Below are 17348 nucleotides of genomic sequence, written 5' to 3'. Positions count from 1 at the left end.
TAAGGTCTGCTGCTGTTTATTTCAATATATGGTTTGCTATGTTTTGACCAAGGTGTTCATGAGATATACCACCAAGAGTAATGGGTGTGGAGATGGACAAAGCACTGTGCACAATGGAAATATTAAATGTCATGTAGCCTATATCCAACGTTAATTTTTTATCGTGAACCGTTTCACAACACCTAGCCGCTAATATCATGGGGAAGCTCAGGTTCTGCTCTTTCATGTGATATCTGTGTGATAAGTACTCCGTGAGCAATTCAACAGAGAATAATGGGTGTGAATTTGGACACATTTTGTCTCCGTTGGCCACATAGCCAGGGGTTGCCAGAGTTTCTGTTGCGGGGGCCATGGCCACCCTGGGCCACCCCTTGGTGGCGCCCCTGGGCACAATGGAAGTATAAGGTCTGTTTTTTATTTATCTTGCAGATCGGCAGAAAGAGGACCACAGTGGAGGACTGAAATATAACAGGAACTGAAATATAGTTCCTGCATACAGTGCATAATAAAGAAATGCATTTTCCATTCAAGGACTCATCTAATAAATCAAATCAATTTGATACATGAGTTTGTATGTTTATTATAATTATACTGTGAGCATTGAGAATAGCTGGACGGCTGAAACGTCTGCTCTTGCTCCCAAAATTAAATGGACAAACTCTTTCTGTAGACTTTGTTTAAGTCAATTCTTTCAAAAAACAGATTTTTTTGGCATAGCATACTGTGATAGTTATTTTAACGTTCCAATAACGTTTTAACTTACACAACCTAAATGTAACGTTGTCTTAAGGTTTTTTTAATCCACATGGTAAGGGGAACGTTACTGCAACTAAATAGTAACATTCTCTAAAGGTTGCCCCTTGGTTATCATAAAATGAATAGAAAAACGTTAGGAGAACATAGTATTTCCATCAGAAAAACTTTCCTGGCAAACCATAGGACAACTTTCAAGCAACGTTCCCATTACCAAGAAAAAACGTTCTAAAAACCAAAAATTGTTAGCTGGGATGGGCATTTGCTTAAAAAAGCTTGAGAACCACTAATCTACACACGGAATTCCCTGCTGAGGCTGAGGCTTTTGCAGCCTACACTGTGCATTTGTTTGAATTCGTCAGTATTATATCATAGCAAAGAACACAGTCTGAATGTACCAGAGAAAAGGACAGCCCAATGGGGGGAGAGTTTGAAAATCGTATTTCATTAGATTATATCATGAATTGTTGGTATGTGATGGTAATACTGCATTTAATTACATGCAATATTGGATACCATTAAATCGTATAACATTTTATGTAATAAAATTTTCAAACTATTATTTTCATCCCTTCTGGGAGGGTCCAAGTCTTATCTATGGGGGTCTGACCCGCCAATACCCTCGTAATTCAAACCATGGTTGGGGGCATAAAATACCAACAACAAAAAAATTGCAATGCCTGTGTTTGCAGTGAATCTGAGGAAGACTCAAGGAATCAAGGTCATAACGTAATTCTTGTCAAACTGAGAATATAAAATCAAGAAAAGAAAATACCAAGGAGTGTGTGGACTTTTTCCTAAAAACTTTTGCTTGTTTTTGTCATGCATCTGGGATTGTGCACAAAGTCTCTTTACAAGTTGCTAGAGAATGGAGCCATACACTTTTCTAAGAGATTTATCTGAATACCTGTGTCACCAAAGCATAATTATTTTGCAATCTCAGAGAATCATATTTAATGGTTGCAAAAGATTTAGGGTAGAATATGGAATGACAGTGGCAACATAGAATGACGTTCACAATTTATTAGAATATTGTAACATAATGTGTCACAAAAGAACAGTTAACATGGCTAAAGTCAGGGACATCAGTTTAACTTTCCCAATAGCCTTTAACTTTTTCTTTTTGGGTAATCTTTGAACTGTTTACAGTTTAGTCACATTTCCTATTTGGAAACAGTGGCTGATCTTGCATACATTATTTGGGGACTTGCTGACTGCAGATTTAGAAACTGATATACTGTGGTTTGTTAATGAGGCACTTTGAAGCTTGCCTAGCAATGTCCATCAAAAGGGGGAAGTGAGTGGACAGTGTGAGCCACGTGACAGTCAACTGCAGATAAACGTTTTTTAGCCAACAGAATTGTCCCAGTCCCATGTTTGAGGTGGGCTACACACTTCACAATGACGGCAAAGAGTTATTATCAGACATTCACTGAGACTTATTACCCAGCACCAATCTATATAATAAAACCTTCTGGAAGTACCATTCATATGTTATAAAATATTGAAGTTGTGGGAAGTTTTTATGGCTTAAGCTGTAGGCCTATGTTTCATTCCTCCCGAGCAAGGACTGAATATTTAAAAATTAAAGGAAAACCGAATATTGATCTTTCATTTAAATTTCCAGTAATCGTTATGTGGTTTATAGGAAGTGGAACCAAGTCAAACAGCATGCGTGTCTTGTTACAATAACTTGGTATAATAATATAATATAATAATAATTTGGTAGCATTTATGTAACACCTACATAAACTATTCATTACAGATTTTTCCTATCTATATTTTGTGTTTGCAAACACATAATTAAGGAGGCGTTATGTTGATGTATTTTCAATAGCCTGATATTTTCTACATTTTATACCAAAAACATCTGATTTCTAATGTATGGGATGATAGAGAAACAATCCCTTATTAGGGCCCGAGCACCGAGAGGTGCGAAGCCCTATTGTTTTTGGAAAGATTATTAGGGCCCGAGCACCGAAGGGCACAAGGCCCTATTGTTTTTTATGGAAGCATATGGGTAGCTTTATTCAAATGAGAATACAATCTGCAATATGCAATTCAAAAAGACATTACATTATGCAATTGACAATTCATTATGCAATTTAATATTGCAATTTGCAATAATATCCAACAAATTGTATTTTAATCTGCAAAGTGACAATGAAATCCTAAAATCAATTCCAATAATTTTGGTTAAAAAATAGAATAAACATGGATTGAATTGCATTCCATTTTGCAATGGTACTTCAGTCTCAAAATTCAAATGGCAATTCATTTTGCATTTCAATTTTCAATATTCAGTTTCATCATTTAACTGTCAATTCGTTTTGCAATTTAATATTTAAAGTGCAATGTAGGATTGCATTTTAAAAACATATTTGGCAAAACTGTCAATGGCAGCCTGAAAAGATTTTGGATTATTTTGGGCAAAACGTTTTGCCATCGTTTTGAGGCATTTTATTCAAATGGAAAAGAAATAAGCCCCGTGATTGCATTGCACTTTGGTCACGCTCTTTGTGTTGCAAAATTCAAATGGCCATTCAATCTGCCAAACGCATTGCAATCTGTCAAGTCACTCGTCAAGGCGGGAACTAGGCTACGTCACTTCCGTGTTTACGTCTTACCCAGTTAGCGAGAGGTCATTTAGAGACGAATGACCGTGTCGCAGGAAGTGCATCATAACAAAGGGACGCCAGACCCTCTTGTGTCTCGCAGTAGGGGTTAAGTCATTGAGAGTACATAATTTACTTTACTCTTTATGGAGAATACAGCTGGAAAAAACGTGTTTTCTTTTACAGTTCATGGAAAAAATAGTCACATTAAGTAGAAGCTTTTTATTATTGTTCGTAATTCACATTTGTTTATTAAATAATCGATCGCGACTGACTGTCACGAGATCTGCCAGTCAGCTGGAAGGAGCTTGTGATTCACTCCATACTGGACTCATGGCAGATACTGCGAGGGAAATTTTGGTTTATGGCTATCGTTTAAGGTGTCCTTCCTATTCATTAACATGAACATGATGACTGACTAATAAATGACTATGATGTTTAATAACCCATTGTAGGCATACAAGTTATCATTATATCACATCAATTAAGTGTTTTCTGTAGGCTAGGGCTACATGCTTTAGGCTACAGCATATAAATCAACAATAGGCTATCAACCGTTTTGCAGGATCACTGTTGCAGAAATCACATACAAGAAGGCATCCTCTTGATTGTTTGTACATTTTGCACATTCCAACATAAGGAAGCAGCATGAGGAAACTTGTCGTTTTTCTGCCTCATTTTCTAACTACTTGTTACAAGCATAGACATAATATACATAGACGCCGCATTGGCTGCTGGAAACAAGAAATCGGCCGCCATCTTGGACCTGTCATACTCCTCATTCGTTGCAGCAGAAAACACAAGATGACAGCACTGTGCAGCATGTTCCTGCTCAAATCGGCCGGACCATACTGGGATTTACTTTTCACAAGTAAGATTTAACATTACCGTACTATTGGTTGTATTTTGTATTTTCGAACAATGTGGCCTGTATCATAGCTACATGTATGACCTTTGCAGCAAAAAAGAACGTGTGAAAATCTGTTCGGTATTCAGTGAGATATGATTAATTAAGTGTGCTGACAGCTCATTGCACCGGCCAAACAGATTACACTGAGTGGAGTGGATGACCGGTCCAAGATGGCGGCTCCAAATCTCGTCAGCGCTAGTAGGGAGCAGCGGTCGATGCGGCGTCTATGTATATTATGTCTATGGTTACAAGAGGGTCTGGCGTCCCTTTGTTATGATGCACTTCCTGCGACGCGGTCATTTGTCTCTAAATGACCGTGAGTCCTTATGCGTGAGTCACAAGCTCCTCCCAGCTGACTCTGGCAGATCACGTGGACAGTCAGTCGCGATCGATTATTTAATAAATAAATGTGAATTACAAATAATAATAAAAAGCTTCTACCTAATGTGACTATTTTTTCCATGAACTGTAAAAGAAAACATGTTTTTTCTAGCTGTATTCTCCATAAATAGTAAAGTAAATTATGCACTTATTTCCGGAATTTACGTCACTTCCTGGACTCGTCTGAGGCTGGTCTAATGAGTCTGAGGTCTCTCAATGACTTAACCCCTACTGCAGTTAGTGCTTGCAATGGACTAGTTTGCAGCTGCACTAAGGTCTCTGGCTGATTATGTAGAACACCACCGTGTCAACGAGTCTGACTCAACGGACAGATTAACGGAGACTCCCCTCCGTGGTCTGGCTAGCCTCACTAACAGACCGGGGGTGCGTCCCGGCCCCCGCGTTTGGCCAAAATCTATCTCAGCTGAATTGTTGTATACGATGCTTATTTGTAGGCTGGTGATTGCTGGGGGTTGGGGTGCTACTAAAGATGCCGCTGGTTGGCAGTTATCAGCAGCAACATAAGAGCCTTAATAATGTAAGAACACAGCTGGGTCTAGCGGACACGGTTAACATTATTCATCAACTGTGACATGATATGTTTGCGCCGCCAACACCCCCCACCCCGCCAATAAAAAAAATGTGCCCCCTTGAAAATCGCAAATGCCCCCTCTGTCACTGTACTCTACAGCCGGGCCTGTCGGCCAGAGACTGCAAACTCCTCCATTGTAAACGCTAACTGGGTAAGAAGACATTAACACGGAAGTGACGTAGCCTAGTTCCCGCCTTGACGAGTGACTTGACAGATTGCAATGCGTTTGGCAGATTGAATGGCCATTTGAATTTTGCAACACAAAGAGTGTGACCAATGTGCAATGCAATCACTTTAGGGCTTATTTTTTTTTCCATTTGAATAAAATGCCTCAAAACGATGGCAAAACGTTTTTGCCCAAAATAATCAAAATCTTTTCAGGCTGCCATTGACAGTTTTGCCAAATATGTTTTAAAATGCAATCCTACATTGCACTTTAAATATTAAATTGCAAAACGAATTGACAGTTAAATGATGAAACTGAATATTGAAAATTAAAATGCAAAATGAATTGCCATTTGAATTTTGAGACTGAAGTACCATGGCAAAATGGAATGCAATTCAATCCATGTTTATTCTATTTTTTAACCCAAATTATTGGAATTGATTTTAGGATTTCATTGATTAAAATACAATTTGTTGGATATTATTGCAAATTGCAATATTAAATTGCATAATGAATTGTCAATTGCATAATGTAATGTCTTTTTGAATTGCATATTGCAGATTGCATTCTCATTTGAATAAAGCTACTCATATGCTTCCATAGTATTATTATTATTATTATTTATTTAAAGAGGAATGCCTCTTGAGATGTGGCATCTCATTTTCGAGAGGGTCCTCATAGTCTCTATCCTTTCTGTTTTCGTTGTTTAAAAAAAACGTGTTATATCCACGATGAGTCTCGAATTAATGAATTAGCTCATACCATTGTGTGCTGATATCCAGCATAGATAGTAATAGAAAACAACAAGCTAGCCTACAACTTCTGTAGCATGCATGTGTATCTCTCCTGCTCAAACAAAAGCGTGCATAGTTCTGCATTTAGTTGATTTTGATAACGTTACAAACTTTACTTTACAGAAAATTGTAAATAGCCTACTGGCATGCAGTTAATGGAATAGGCTACTGTACAGAGTTGAGAAGTTGTGGTAGCCTAGGCCAATTTGGTGTGAATACACGCACACAGGGGAAATTCTCTGTCGTTGTTGAGTAGCCTGGCTGATACGCACAGTGCGTACGGCCGTGGTTTTGGCGCGCCTTACTGAGAACGTCTGGCTGAAGCTCTCTCTTTTTTCGAGATCCGCTTTCATATTTCCTAATTGTCTCATGCGAAGTCATTTGTTGTCTGTGATAGCATGCATTGTTATGGGCAAAGGCAGATTTGACGATAGGACCTTGTTTTCTTTTTTAAATGTCCCGCGCCAGGGCCACCCACAATAGCCTGGGCCCGGGGCAGCGGCTTAATGCCCAAACGCGCGGCCCTGGGTTTGACATAAAAGGTGTACATGCCTGGTGGCATGCATGCGCAGATAAGACAAAGAACATTATCTGGAGGCGTGGCGCGCTGGGTGTGTTTAGAGTTGGTGAACGGTAGACTTCAGCGCGTTCAGAAGAACTTCAAGAACTTGCGCACGACCTGGGCTACTCTTTCAGGATTCAAACTCATTCTGAACATAATGAAGCCTGTTTTAACCTCGTACTCATTGCATGCGTTTTGCATTTTACATTATCGACAGTACATAATGGTAAGTAGTACAGTAGTCCAGGAAGTGTGAAAGAAGGTCTACTAAAATGTCGTAAACATATTGCAATTGACAATGACTGACGACGATATTGCACCAGAAAGTGTTGTTTGGTAGTCATGTTTCAGGAACGTGAGCATTTGAACACAGAGATGCCAATGTCTCCTTATCTATAAGATATGTAGGCTAAATCAGTATTTCACGTGTCGGGACCCAAAATTGGTCGCGGAACCGGTCTGGGTCGGTCGTGGGGCTTGTGGTAAAAAAAGCCTATAAAATCCCATCCTATCAAATGTAATGTCAGACCTTTACTTTGATATACTGTATTCGTGTGCCAGTCGTTGCATGGACGCAATACCACTGGGCAATGTTTTATGTGACAGGTCTGTTGTTGATATGTATTATCAGTCACTATAAGTTACATTAATGAAAACTAAATGAATTTTTTCACATTGATAATCATAGGACCTGTACTCCACACCAAACTGGGAGTCCTTAGGGGAGACTACATGCGTGTTGGCGGAAAGACAACAGTGGTTCATGCCTACCTGGGTGTGCCTTTTGCCACACCACCCGTGGGAAACCTAAGGCTGGCTCCACCACAGCCGTTGCAAGGATGGGAGGGTGTCAGAGATGCCACCCAGTTGCCTCCCATGTAAGTGTTTTTTTGGTCACACTCAAATTATGCGTCAAGATTCTGTGCTGCTAAACAATTGCTGTACAAATTTGATGCACTTTTGTTAATTTATTAACTAATCAAAAACTGGCAATGGGAAAGCGTGTCAGTACAACGATATGAAATGAAATTAAGATATACCAAGCCATGCAAGTAAGACAACCTATGTATTCATCTTTAGCAACAAGGCAACACTGTCAACATGTCGACAAATAGGCACTATCAATAAATGTATTTCAAATCTGCATTATCCTAAGGTGTGTACAAGATAGAACGATAACTGATGGCCTATTGGAGGCGGTCGGCTTAGTCATGGATCCACTTGAGGCATCTGAGGACTGCCTATATGTCAATGTCTACACTCCTGCTCAGCCTGCCAAAGAAGCAAAGTTACCTGTAAGTTTAATTATAAAACAGCAGGCTATGTAATAAATTGTTGCCAATGATTTGGTTGTACACAGCGAGTCATGAGTGTCTTACTGTGCTAATGTGTATGTCACAGGTGATGGTGTGGATACATGGAGGAGGGTTTATTATGGGGTGTGCCTCTAATTTTGATGGATCTGTCCTGGCAGCATATCAGAATGTGGTTGTGGTTACAATTCAGTACAGGCTGGGCATGCTGGGATTTTTCAGGTGAGTGATCTATTTCTGCGGTGATTAAGTGATTACAGTTTGAGTCACAGTGGTTGCTGTATCCGTACTCTGTGGCCATGTTGACTGGCACATTTTTAATGATGTAATGAACATTAACATCACTCATTGGGTAATTTTTCCCCTTCATTCAAACACGTGAAAATAAACTATTGACAGGAATGTAATGCATATTCAAACAGAGAATCCTTTAATTTATGAACTAGTGTAAACCACTGTTTCCATGTTTGAGTATTACTGCATGTCTCAGATGTAGGCCCCCACACCTACAGTTGTCCAGAGGGGCGTTTCCCAAAACCATAGTTGCTAACCCTTAGTAGACTTAGTAGGTTGGCAATGGGAAATTGCATTGCAACCAACAAAGTTGCTAAATTAGTTAGCAACTATGGTTTTGGGAAACGAGCCCCTGTTTGGTTTCCTACACGCAGCACAGGAGATGATAACGCCCCGGGAAACCTGGGCCTTTTGGACCAGGTAGCAGCACTGGAGTGGGTCCAAAAGAACATCCACAGCTTTGGGGGAGACCCATCCTCCGTCACAATATTTGGAGAGTCCGCAGGGGGTGTTAGCGTGTCATTGCTGGTAATAGACATTTACATACATTAGTGACAGCCATAATCAATCTTATTTTATTCTTCTTTTAAATGGTCTTTGGTATCTTAATTCATTTAACACACTGGGTCATATCTTGCACCTGGCACAAAGCGCAACCAAGTTTTATTCATATCGTATACCCAATTCAGTGATTATTTTTCACCTATTTCTTGCCCCACTTCCATTAAAAATTGCGCCCAGGGGTGTGTCAATGTAAGAACGAAGATATCCAAGCATATAATCCAAAAATAGCTATTTTACACCCACTAAAAATCATTACACCATTGACTAAGGAAAACCTGGTCTATAGAGAAAAGCGCATATAAGGCACAGAAGTGAAGACGCAGTATCACGAGATGTAAGCAGAAATCCGTCATTCGAACATTGTTGGGGCAAGTTTTGCTTTTTTTAAGCAGATTCCTTCGGATGCACTGTCAAAATACAGACGCTCTGTTTGATGTTGCGTTGCTGGCTCTTAAAGGGAATGACATATATAATTCTCATTGGTTTAAAGGATGTTAGCCCAAAACACACCCATGACTGAATAAGAAGCATAAGAACAACCTTTTGCGCTAAGCGCCTGACATTTGAAAACAAAACCACCCCAAAATGTGGACTGGATGAATTTAAGCTTTTCGCCCCTAACCATCCGTTTCTGATTGTCAAGATAGAGCCCAAAATCACACTGTTAAATTTGCAAATGTGCACTGGACACACCTTAAATGTCTTTAAACTTTGCGTCTCTGATCAAGCGTTTCAGATCGCTAAAATAGGGCCCACAATTTCAAAGCACTGCAGTGTCGGAATGACTGCTATCCTTTGCATGAGTTACAGGGATTTGAAGCACACATTAATATTGTTTTATTTCCTTATTTTAATTTTAAAATCATAATGTTAGCTTTAAAGTTTATCATTCAGGTATACAGTATATTTTAATAAAACTTTTGAACTCTTTCACAAGACTTGTACTAACCAGTTGCTATGGTGAAGTGACTTTTGAGTCAACATTGAAAGAAGGTCAATGTGGCCTGTCAATATTCAAAACTATTCATGTATATGTAAAAAAGAAAACGTGTTGCATTTTGTGTATGTATGCACTGATGAATGCTGTTGGTCTTTGCAAAAGGTTCTTTCCCCGCTAAGCACCGGCCTTTTCCACCGTGCCATAGCAGAGAGTGGCACAGCAGACCTCGTTGGCCTCATCAACACTGATCCTCTGACCACAGCAAAGGTTATCATCAGTCCATCTTCACCATGTTTTTTACAATGGAATGCAGCCTGTATTCAAAAGTTTTCTACATCCCCAGATTGTGGCCAATGTATTAAACTGTGAGGGCACCAAACCAGACCAGATTGTGGATTGTGTGATGCGGATGTCAGTGGAGGACATTGTGAAGTTTTCACAGGAGGTGAGAGACAACTGTCCTCATTTAAAGTGAATGTATTTTAAATGTGAGGCAGAAATAAAGAGCTGACATATTTAAAAACAAAGGGTTTATGAGAAACATGGCATAGCTTTTAAGTTCTTTCTCTGAGATTTTTGAAACTCTTTAAAATTTGAAGTGCTTCAAAATCTTATACTTCATCTTTCAACATATTTTTCAACTTCAACATAATTTTTACAGCATCCAATGGCGCGCTTTCAAGTGGTGTATGATGGCTTTTTCCTACAAAAGGCAGTGCCAGACCTTCTTAAGTCTCATGAGTTCCAAAAGGTGCCATTAATGAATGGTGTTAACAACCATGAATGTGGCTGGATGCTGCCTAGTGTAAGTAAACTCAGTTTTACAAATTTATACATCCTTACATTTAAGAAATTGTTGTAGAGCTCACAGTGCTATATAACCAATCACCAGTAAGAATACATTAGTAATCACCAAAATGGGTCTTTTTGTAAATATACCCAAGTCAATCTTTAGTTTAAAAGCATAATTATGACGTAAACCGCCACTTTTAAGACTGACCGTATGTTCGTTTTCGGGTCAAATGGCCTTTTTGGGAGTGCTAGAGGCACTACTATGATCGCATTAAAATCGCGATTTTTAAAACACTAAAATGGTCCGACACAACATGAACCTTTGCTCGTATCACCAGGGTCTCTACACATGAACACGAGCATTGAGAACATTGTTTGTGTACACAGAGTTTACTAAAAGGAAAGCTTTTGAAAAACTCACTTCTTCACTGGGAAGATGGCGGCGAGCGGAAAAAAAAACTTCTAAAGGGAGTTGCTCAAACCCTTTCTTTGAAAATACTGGTCATGAAATGAAATTACGCCGTAGTTATGCTTTTTCAAACGAAAGTTTGACTCAGGTATATTCACAAAAAGACCCTAGGTTGCATTTTGGCGAGAGTTTTGCTTTAAAATATGAAATGTGCGTGTATTTTCAGTTTATGGCACCGCCAGACTGGGTAGAAGGGATGGATCGTGACTCAGTCAAACCCATTGTCGACCTCCTCTACCCTAATGTAAGAATATAGCCTCAAATGATGCTAAACACATGGAAAGTGAATTTATTACATTTATTATGAATTAAATACAGTATCTCTCCACAATCTTAGAGACATTTCTCTAATGTCATATAAGACCCAACTCTGATTCTATTTGACTGCTTTTTATTGAGGTGATGTAAATATTTCAGCCAGACAGCGAAATCAGCACGACCTTGATTATGAACGAGTACCTAGGGAATGGAGAAGACCGTATCAAAAACAGAGATGCTCTTACAGAGTTCTGTGGAGACATTATGTTCACCATCCCTGCAATCACCATATCAAATGCTCACTGAGGTTTGAGATTTACCTACTATTTGTAGCACCTTGCTAAAATTACAAGCTTTCATGGAAAGAATAACCATGTGAAATTGCAGTAGGCTATAATGAAGGAGACTTTGGGGGCATGAATAGGGGGGGCTCATGAGCATTGCCGGAATTCTCCTTTAAGTATGAAACAGTTGCATAATCATTTATTCTTATAGCATTAAATAGTATCATGAAGTGACACAGGAACACATATAGTACATTACATGTATAAATAAACAAGAAGAAACAAATACACAGAAAGAAAGAGAGGGACAAAGAGAGAGAGAAAGCTCTACTTTTGAAAGTCTTCCCAAAGATAGAGAGAGAAAGCTCTACTTTTAAATTTCTTCCCACAGATAGAGAGAGAAAGCTCTACTTTTAAATGTCTTCCCACAGATTCAGGAGCACCAGTTTTTGCCTATGAGTTCCAGCACCCGCCCAGCATGTTTGTGAAGAAACGTGCCAGCTTTGTGGGAGCGGACCACGGAGATGAGATCGTCTTTGTATTTGGAGGCTGCTTTTATAACGGCCTCCTCAAGATGAATGGTAAAGCTGCCATGGTGTTCTCTACAAACATTAGAATCATACATAATGTATCTGTTCATCACAGGATTTTCATCTGTTCATCACCTATGTTATTGCAGGTGTGTTATACGTAATATGGTTGAACTGGAATAAGTATGGTTAAATTGAAAAAAAAACATTCTAATCATGTGTCTCTGTGCTTTCTGTAAGGCTCTTTTACCGAGGAGGATGATGAGCTGTGTAGAACGATGATGGCATACTGGGGAAACTTTGCACGCACCGGGTAATTCCACTCCACAAAGTATTACAAGCCTCAAGACTGCAAAAGGGTTCATCAGCTTCAACACCTTGGTTTAAAATAACAATGGTTGTTGTCTTTTTTGTGTGTGTGTGTGTGTGTGTGTGTGTTTGCTGTGTGTGCTTTCTCTATTTAGATCCCCCAACGGGCCTGGTTTAACCCATTGGCCAGCATACGGTGCCAGGGAGCAGTATCTGGGCATCGGGGTGAAGCAGCAGGTGGGATACCAGCTGAAGGCTGACCGCTACGCCTTCATAACCCGAACACTGCCAGAGAAGATCCAGGAGATGAAACAGCACCAGCAGCGCACTGAGCTCTAGAGGGACCAACTACCCATCTGCCTCTGATCCAATCCCACTCGTTTGGGCCACACCACTCGTTATGGCACTGATCCAATCCCACTCGTTTGGGCCACTTGTTATCGCACTGATCCAATCACACTTGTTTGGGCCACACCACTCGTTATGGCACTGATCCAATCCCACTCATTTCAGCCACACCACTTGTTATGGCAGCAGATCCAGTGTCTGCAGCATTCCAGAAGCACTTATATAATGGACTCCTGAAAAACTTGAATTCAATAAAAATAAATCTTTATCTATGAAAATTGTAAATCCAGTTTCCAGAATCAAAAGCAATAAACAAAGGTTTCATAATGTCACAATTTCCAAATATCTTGTCTCTACTGAGCAGGCAAGCAAGGTCAAGGTCAAACTGTTTCTCTGTGCTTCAATGGTCTTTCTAACGGTTGTCTTGTCTAATGCGTCTTTATACATGTATACCAAAACTATATAAAAATATTTGAAATTTAAAAAAATCAATTTAAACTGACATAATGTCTTTCATATAATAATAAAGAAATACATACATTAATATTAATACAGAAATAAACAGAAATCACCAAAGCCTTCAGTGCTGAAGGAGGGGAAGGACTACCCAAACACTTTTCAAGCCCAAATCAGAAAAAGTTGGGATGTTTTGTAAAATGCAAATAATAACAGAATGTGATCATATACAAGTCTCATAAACCCATATTTAGCAGCAAAAAAGACATAGACAAAGATTATTTATTGGAAAAATTTATGTTCATTTTGAATTTGATGCCAGCAAAATGTTTAAAAAAAAAGTTGGGACAGGGCATCTTTACCACTGTGCTGCTTCACCCCTTCATGTAACAACATTCTGTTAATGTTTAGGAACTGAGGCGACCAGTTGCTAGAATTTTGAGAATGAAATGTCCCATTCCTGCTCCATATGGGATTGCAGTTGCTCAACGGTATGCGGTATTCTTAATCATGTTTTTCATTCCATGATGCAATTCCATGACAGGTCTGGACTGCAGACAGGCCATTTTAGCACCTGGACTCTTCCTCTATGGAGAAATACTGTTTAAATATGTGCAAAATTCATTTTTGCATTGTTTTTCCTGAAATATTCAATGTCGTCCCCGTAAAAGACATTGCCTGGATGGCAGTATATGTTGCTCTAAACCTGTGTAAATCATTCAGAATTGATTGTGTCTTGTCAGATGTGCAAGATGCCCATGCTGTAGGCACTAATGCACCTCCATACCATAGATGTTGGGTTTCAAACTGAGCACTAAAACAAGTTGGATAGGTTGGATATTTGGATAGGCCCTCTCCTCTTTAGTCCATTGGAGCCCATGATTTGGATAGGTTGGATATTTGGACAGGCCCTCTCCTCTTTAGTCCATTGGAGCCCATGATTTGGATAGGTTGGATATTTGGATAGGCCCTCTCCTCTTTAGCCCATTGGAGCCCATGATTTGGATAGGTTGGATATTTGGACAGGCCCTCTCCTCTTTAGCCCATTGGAGCCCATGATTTGGATAGGTTGGATATTTGGACAGGCCCTCTCCTCTTTAGCCCATTGGAGCCCATGATTTGGATATTTGGACAGGCCCTCTCCTCTTTAGCCCATTGGAGCCCATGATTTGGATAGGTTGGATATTTGGACAGGCCCTCTCCTCTTTAGTCCATTGGAGCCCATGATTTGGATAGGTTGGATATTTGGATAGGCCCTCTCCTCTTTAGCCCATTGGAGCCCATGAGGTTGGATATTTGGACAGGCCCTCTCCTCTTTAGCCCATTGGAGCCCATGATTTGGATAGGTTGGATATTTGGACAGGCCCTCTCCTCTTTAGTCCATTGGAGCCCATGAGTTGGATAGGTTGGATATTTGGATAGGTTGGATATTTGGACAGGCCCTCTCCTCTTTAGCCCATTGGAGCCCATGAGGTTGGATATTTGGACAGGCCCTCTCCTCCATTGGAGCCCATGAGGTTGGATATTTGGACAGGCCCTCTCCTCTTTAGCCCATTGGAGCCCATGAGGTTGGATATTTGGACAGGCCCTCTCCTCTTTAGTCCATTGGAGCCCATGAGGTTGATTTGGATAGGTTGGATATTTGGACAGGCCCTCTCCTCTTTAGTCCATTGGAGCCCATGAGGTTGGATATTTGGACAGGCCCTCTCCTCTTTAGTCCATTGGAGCCCATGATGAGGTTGGATATTTGGACAGGCCCTCTCCTCTTTAGTCCATTGGAGCCCATGAGGATTTGGATAGGTTGGATATTTGGACAGGCCCTCTCCTCTTTAGTCCATTGGAGCCCATGAGGTTGGATATTTGGACAGGCTTTAGTCCATTGGAGCCCATGAGGTTGGATATTTGGACAGGCCCTCTCCTCTTTAGTCCATTGGAGCCCATGAGGTTGGATATTTGGACAGGCCCTCTCCTCTTTAGTCCATTGGAGCCCATGGGGTTGGATATTTGGACAGGCCCTCTCCTCTTTAGTCCATTGGAGCCCATGAGGTTGGATATTTGGACAGGCCCTCTCCTCTTTAGTCCATTGGAGCCCATGATTTCCAAAAAGAATTGCAAATTTTGATTGGTCTAACCACAGGACCTTTTCCACGTTACCTCAGGCCATTTTAAACACGCTCAGGGCCAGATAAGACAGTGGTATTATCTGTATCATGTCTAAATACAATTTTGGCTGCATGGTAGTTTACACTAACCTGACTCTCGCCAGATGAATTTCGTTCCACCTAGCTCCAATCATCCATCTGGGATCGCTCCGTTGAAGAGGTGTTTCAGAAGGCTGGGCCTTATCAAAAATCCTTGCATATGATTGGATAAGCCACTTGTCCGTCATATTATACTTCAACCACTCACATCGAAGCCAACCCGTGACGCTGATGAGAGCGATGCAGGGAAAACCAAAACAGAACAGCCCGACACGCTACGTCACATCTATGAAACTCCCGCCCTGCGTCCTGATTGGCTCTACCATAAAATCTGGTGCCGAAATCACTCTCAACGGAAGCGATCCCAGATGGATGTGAGTGGAGCTAGGCGGAGCTAGGCGGAACAAAATTCATCAGGCGACACTAGCATTTCTGAGTATCAAACTGTGCACATAGACAATGGTTATCAGAGGCATTCCTGAGCCCATACAATGATTTAATTTACAGAAACAGGTCTGGGTTTGATGAAGTGCCATCTGATGTCCAAAAGACCACGGCCATCCAATATTGTTTTTCAGCTCTATCCCTTGTTTGCAAAGATTTCTCTGGATTCTCTGAATATTTTAATTAAAAAGCATTAAAATTACATTGTTATCATTTGTGCATACAGGTTTACACAGAGTGATGAATACCCCTACATCTTTACTTCTATGAGACCCTGCCTCTCTGGGATGCTCTTTTTCATACCCAATCATGTTGCCAGTTACACTAATTAGTTATGAAACATTCCTCCTTTTGTTTTCTTTATCATTATACAACTTTTCCAGCATTTTGTTACCGCCATCCCAACTTTTTAAAAAAAAATATTGCTGGTATCTAAATTCATAATTAAAAGAATTATCCGGAGTAAAATGCACTTTAGATCAATTTACGGATGATTGGGAGTACATTTAGTTGACATCCAAATCATGTCATTCGGATGTGTTTTGAGAAAGTTCGATGTTACCGTTTTTAGATTTGCAAATTATTACATTATGTTTTTATTCACATTTTACACAATGTCCCGACTTGTACTATTTGTCATCATGTAGACTGTCGTCTACGCAGTAGCACATGCAAACAATGTGTTAGCTTGGACCAAGGATAGAATTGGAAATACAATGAGAACTACAATAAGGAGTCATTTTCTAAGGGAATAAGCTTTCAAAAATAAAATTTGGAACATCTTTACATGTGCCATGTGTGAAAATAATTTAGGAGCTTTATTTATATTGATAAATTGTGAGGTATGACAGAGCTGGAAACTACTTGCTGTGTAGGCAGTAATAGATCACATTATACTGATAATTCAGCAGACAAATAATAATAAAACATATCGCAATAGTTAGCTGTATAGACATTCTTGCACAGCCTAATGCTAATAGATATAGCATTGATATTTGATTATTGATATTTGGCAGCAGTGGCGATACAATATCGATATATCGATATTTCGATATCAATGCACAGCCACCTACGTGCGCCACCTACCAGGTTTAGCTCTGCATGTGGGACTTTCTGCTATGCCATCTTTCCACCACTAGATGGTGGCAAACTGAGGTAGAATTCTAAGGTTAACTGCCACCAACATTCTGATAGAAAAAGGTGTGAATCTTTCCTTTGCGAAAAATACATTTGCGATTGATCACATTGATTAAGGGAGGAGCTGTGAATTACCTGGATAGGAGATGACCACCCAGTATGTTTAAAAACTGTGCAGAAGAAACATTTCTCCACTTCACCAGAGCTGCAGGCATGGTCCACAGTGTGTTGGCACC

At 40.1% G+C, this 17348-nt stretch overlaps 1 protein-coding gene across 1 annotated transcript; it reads left to right on the top strand.

The window, feature by feature from the left end:
- The first annotated feature begins 350 nt into the window (after positions 1-350).
- Positions 351-13185, top strand: LOC125302849 (pyrethroid hydrolase Ces2e-like). The gene is given in 13 exon segments (XM_048256165.1): positions 351-398; positions 6849-6999; positions 7462-7651; positions 7930-8068; positions 8175-8308; positions 8755-8908; positions 10047-10151; positions 10228-10329; positions 10546-10689; positions 12119-12157; positions 12160-12268; positions 12458-12530; positions 12682-13185. Coding segments are annotated over 13 exon segments (1572 nt in total). The 3' UTR covers positions 12866-13185.
- Positions 13186-17348: the final 4163 nt, after the last annotated feature.

Source organism: Alosa alosa, chromosome 11 (genome assembly GCF_017589495.1).
Source record: "Alosa alosa isolate M-15738 ecotype Scorff River chromosome 11, AALO_Geno_1.1, whole genome shotgun sequence".
Lineage (NCBI taxonomy): Eukaryota > Metazoa > Chordata > Actinopteri > Clupeiformes > Clupeidae > Alosa > Alosa alosa.
Note: the sequence above shows the minus strand (reverse complement) of the source record. Positions and strands in the feature narration are given on the sequence as shown.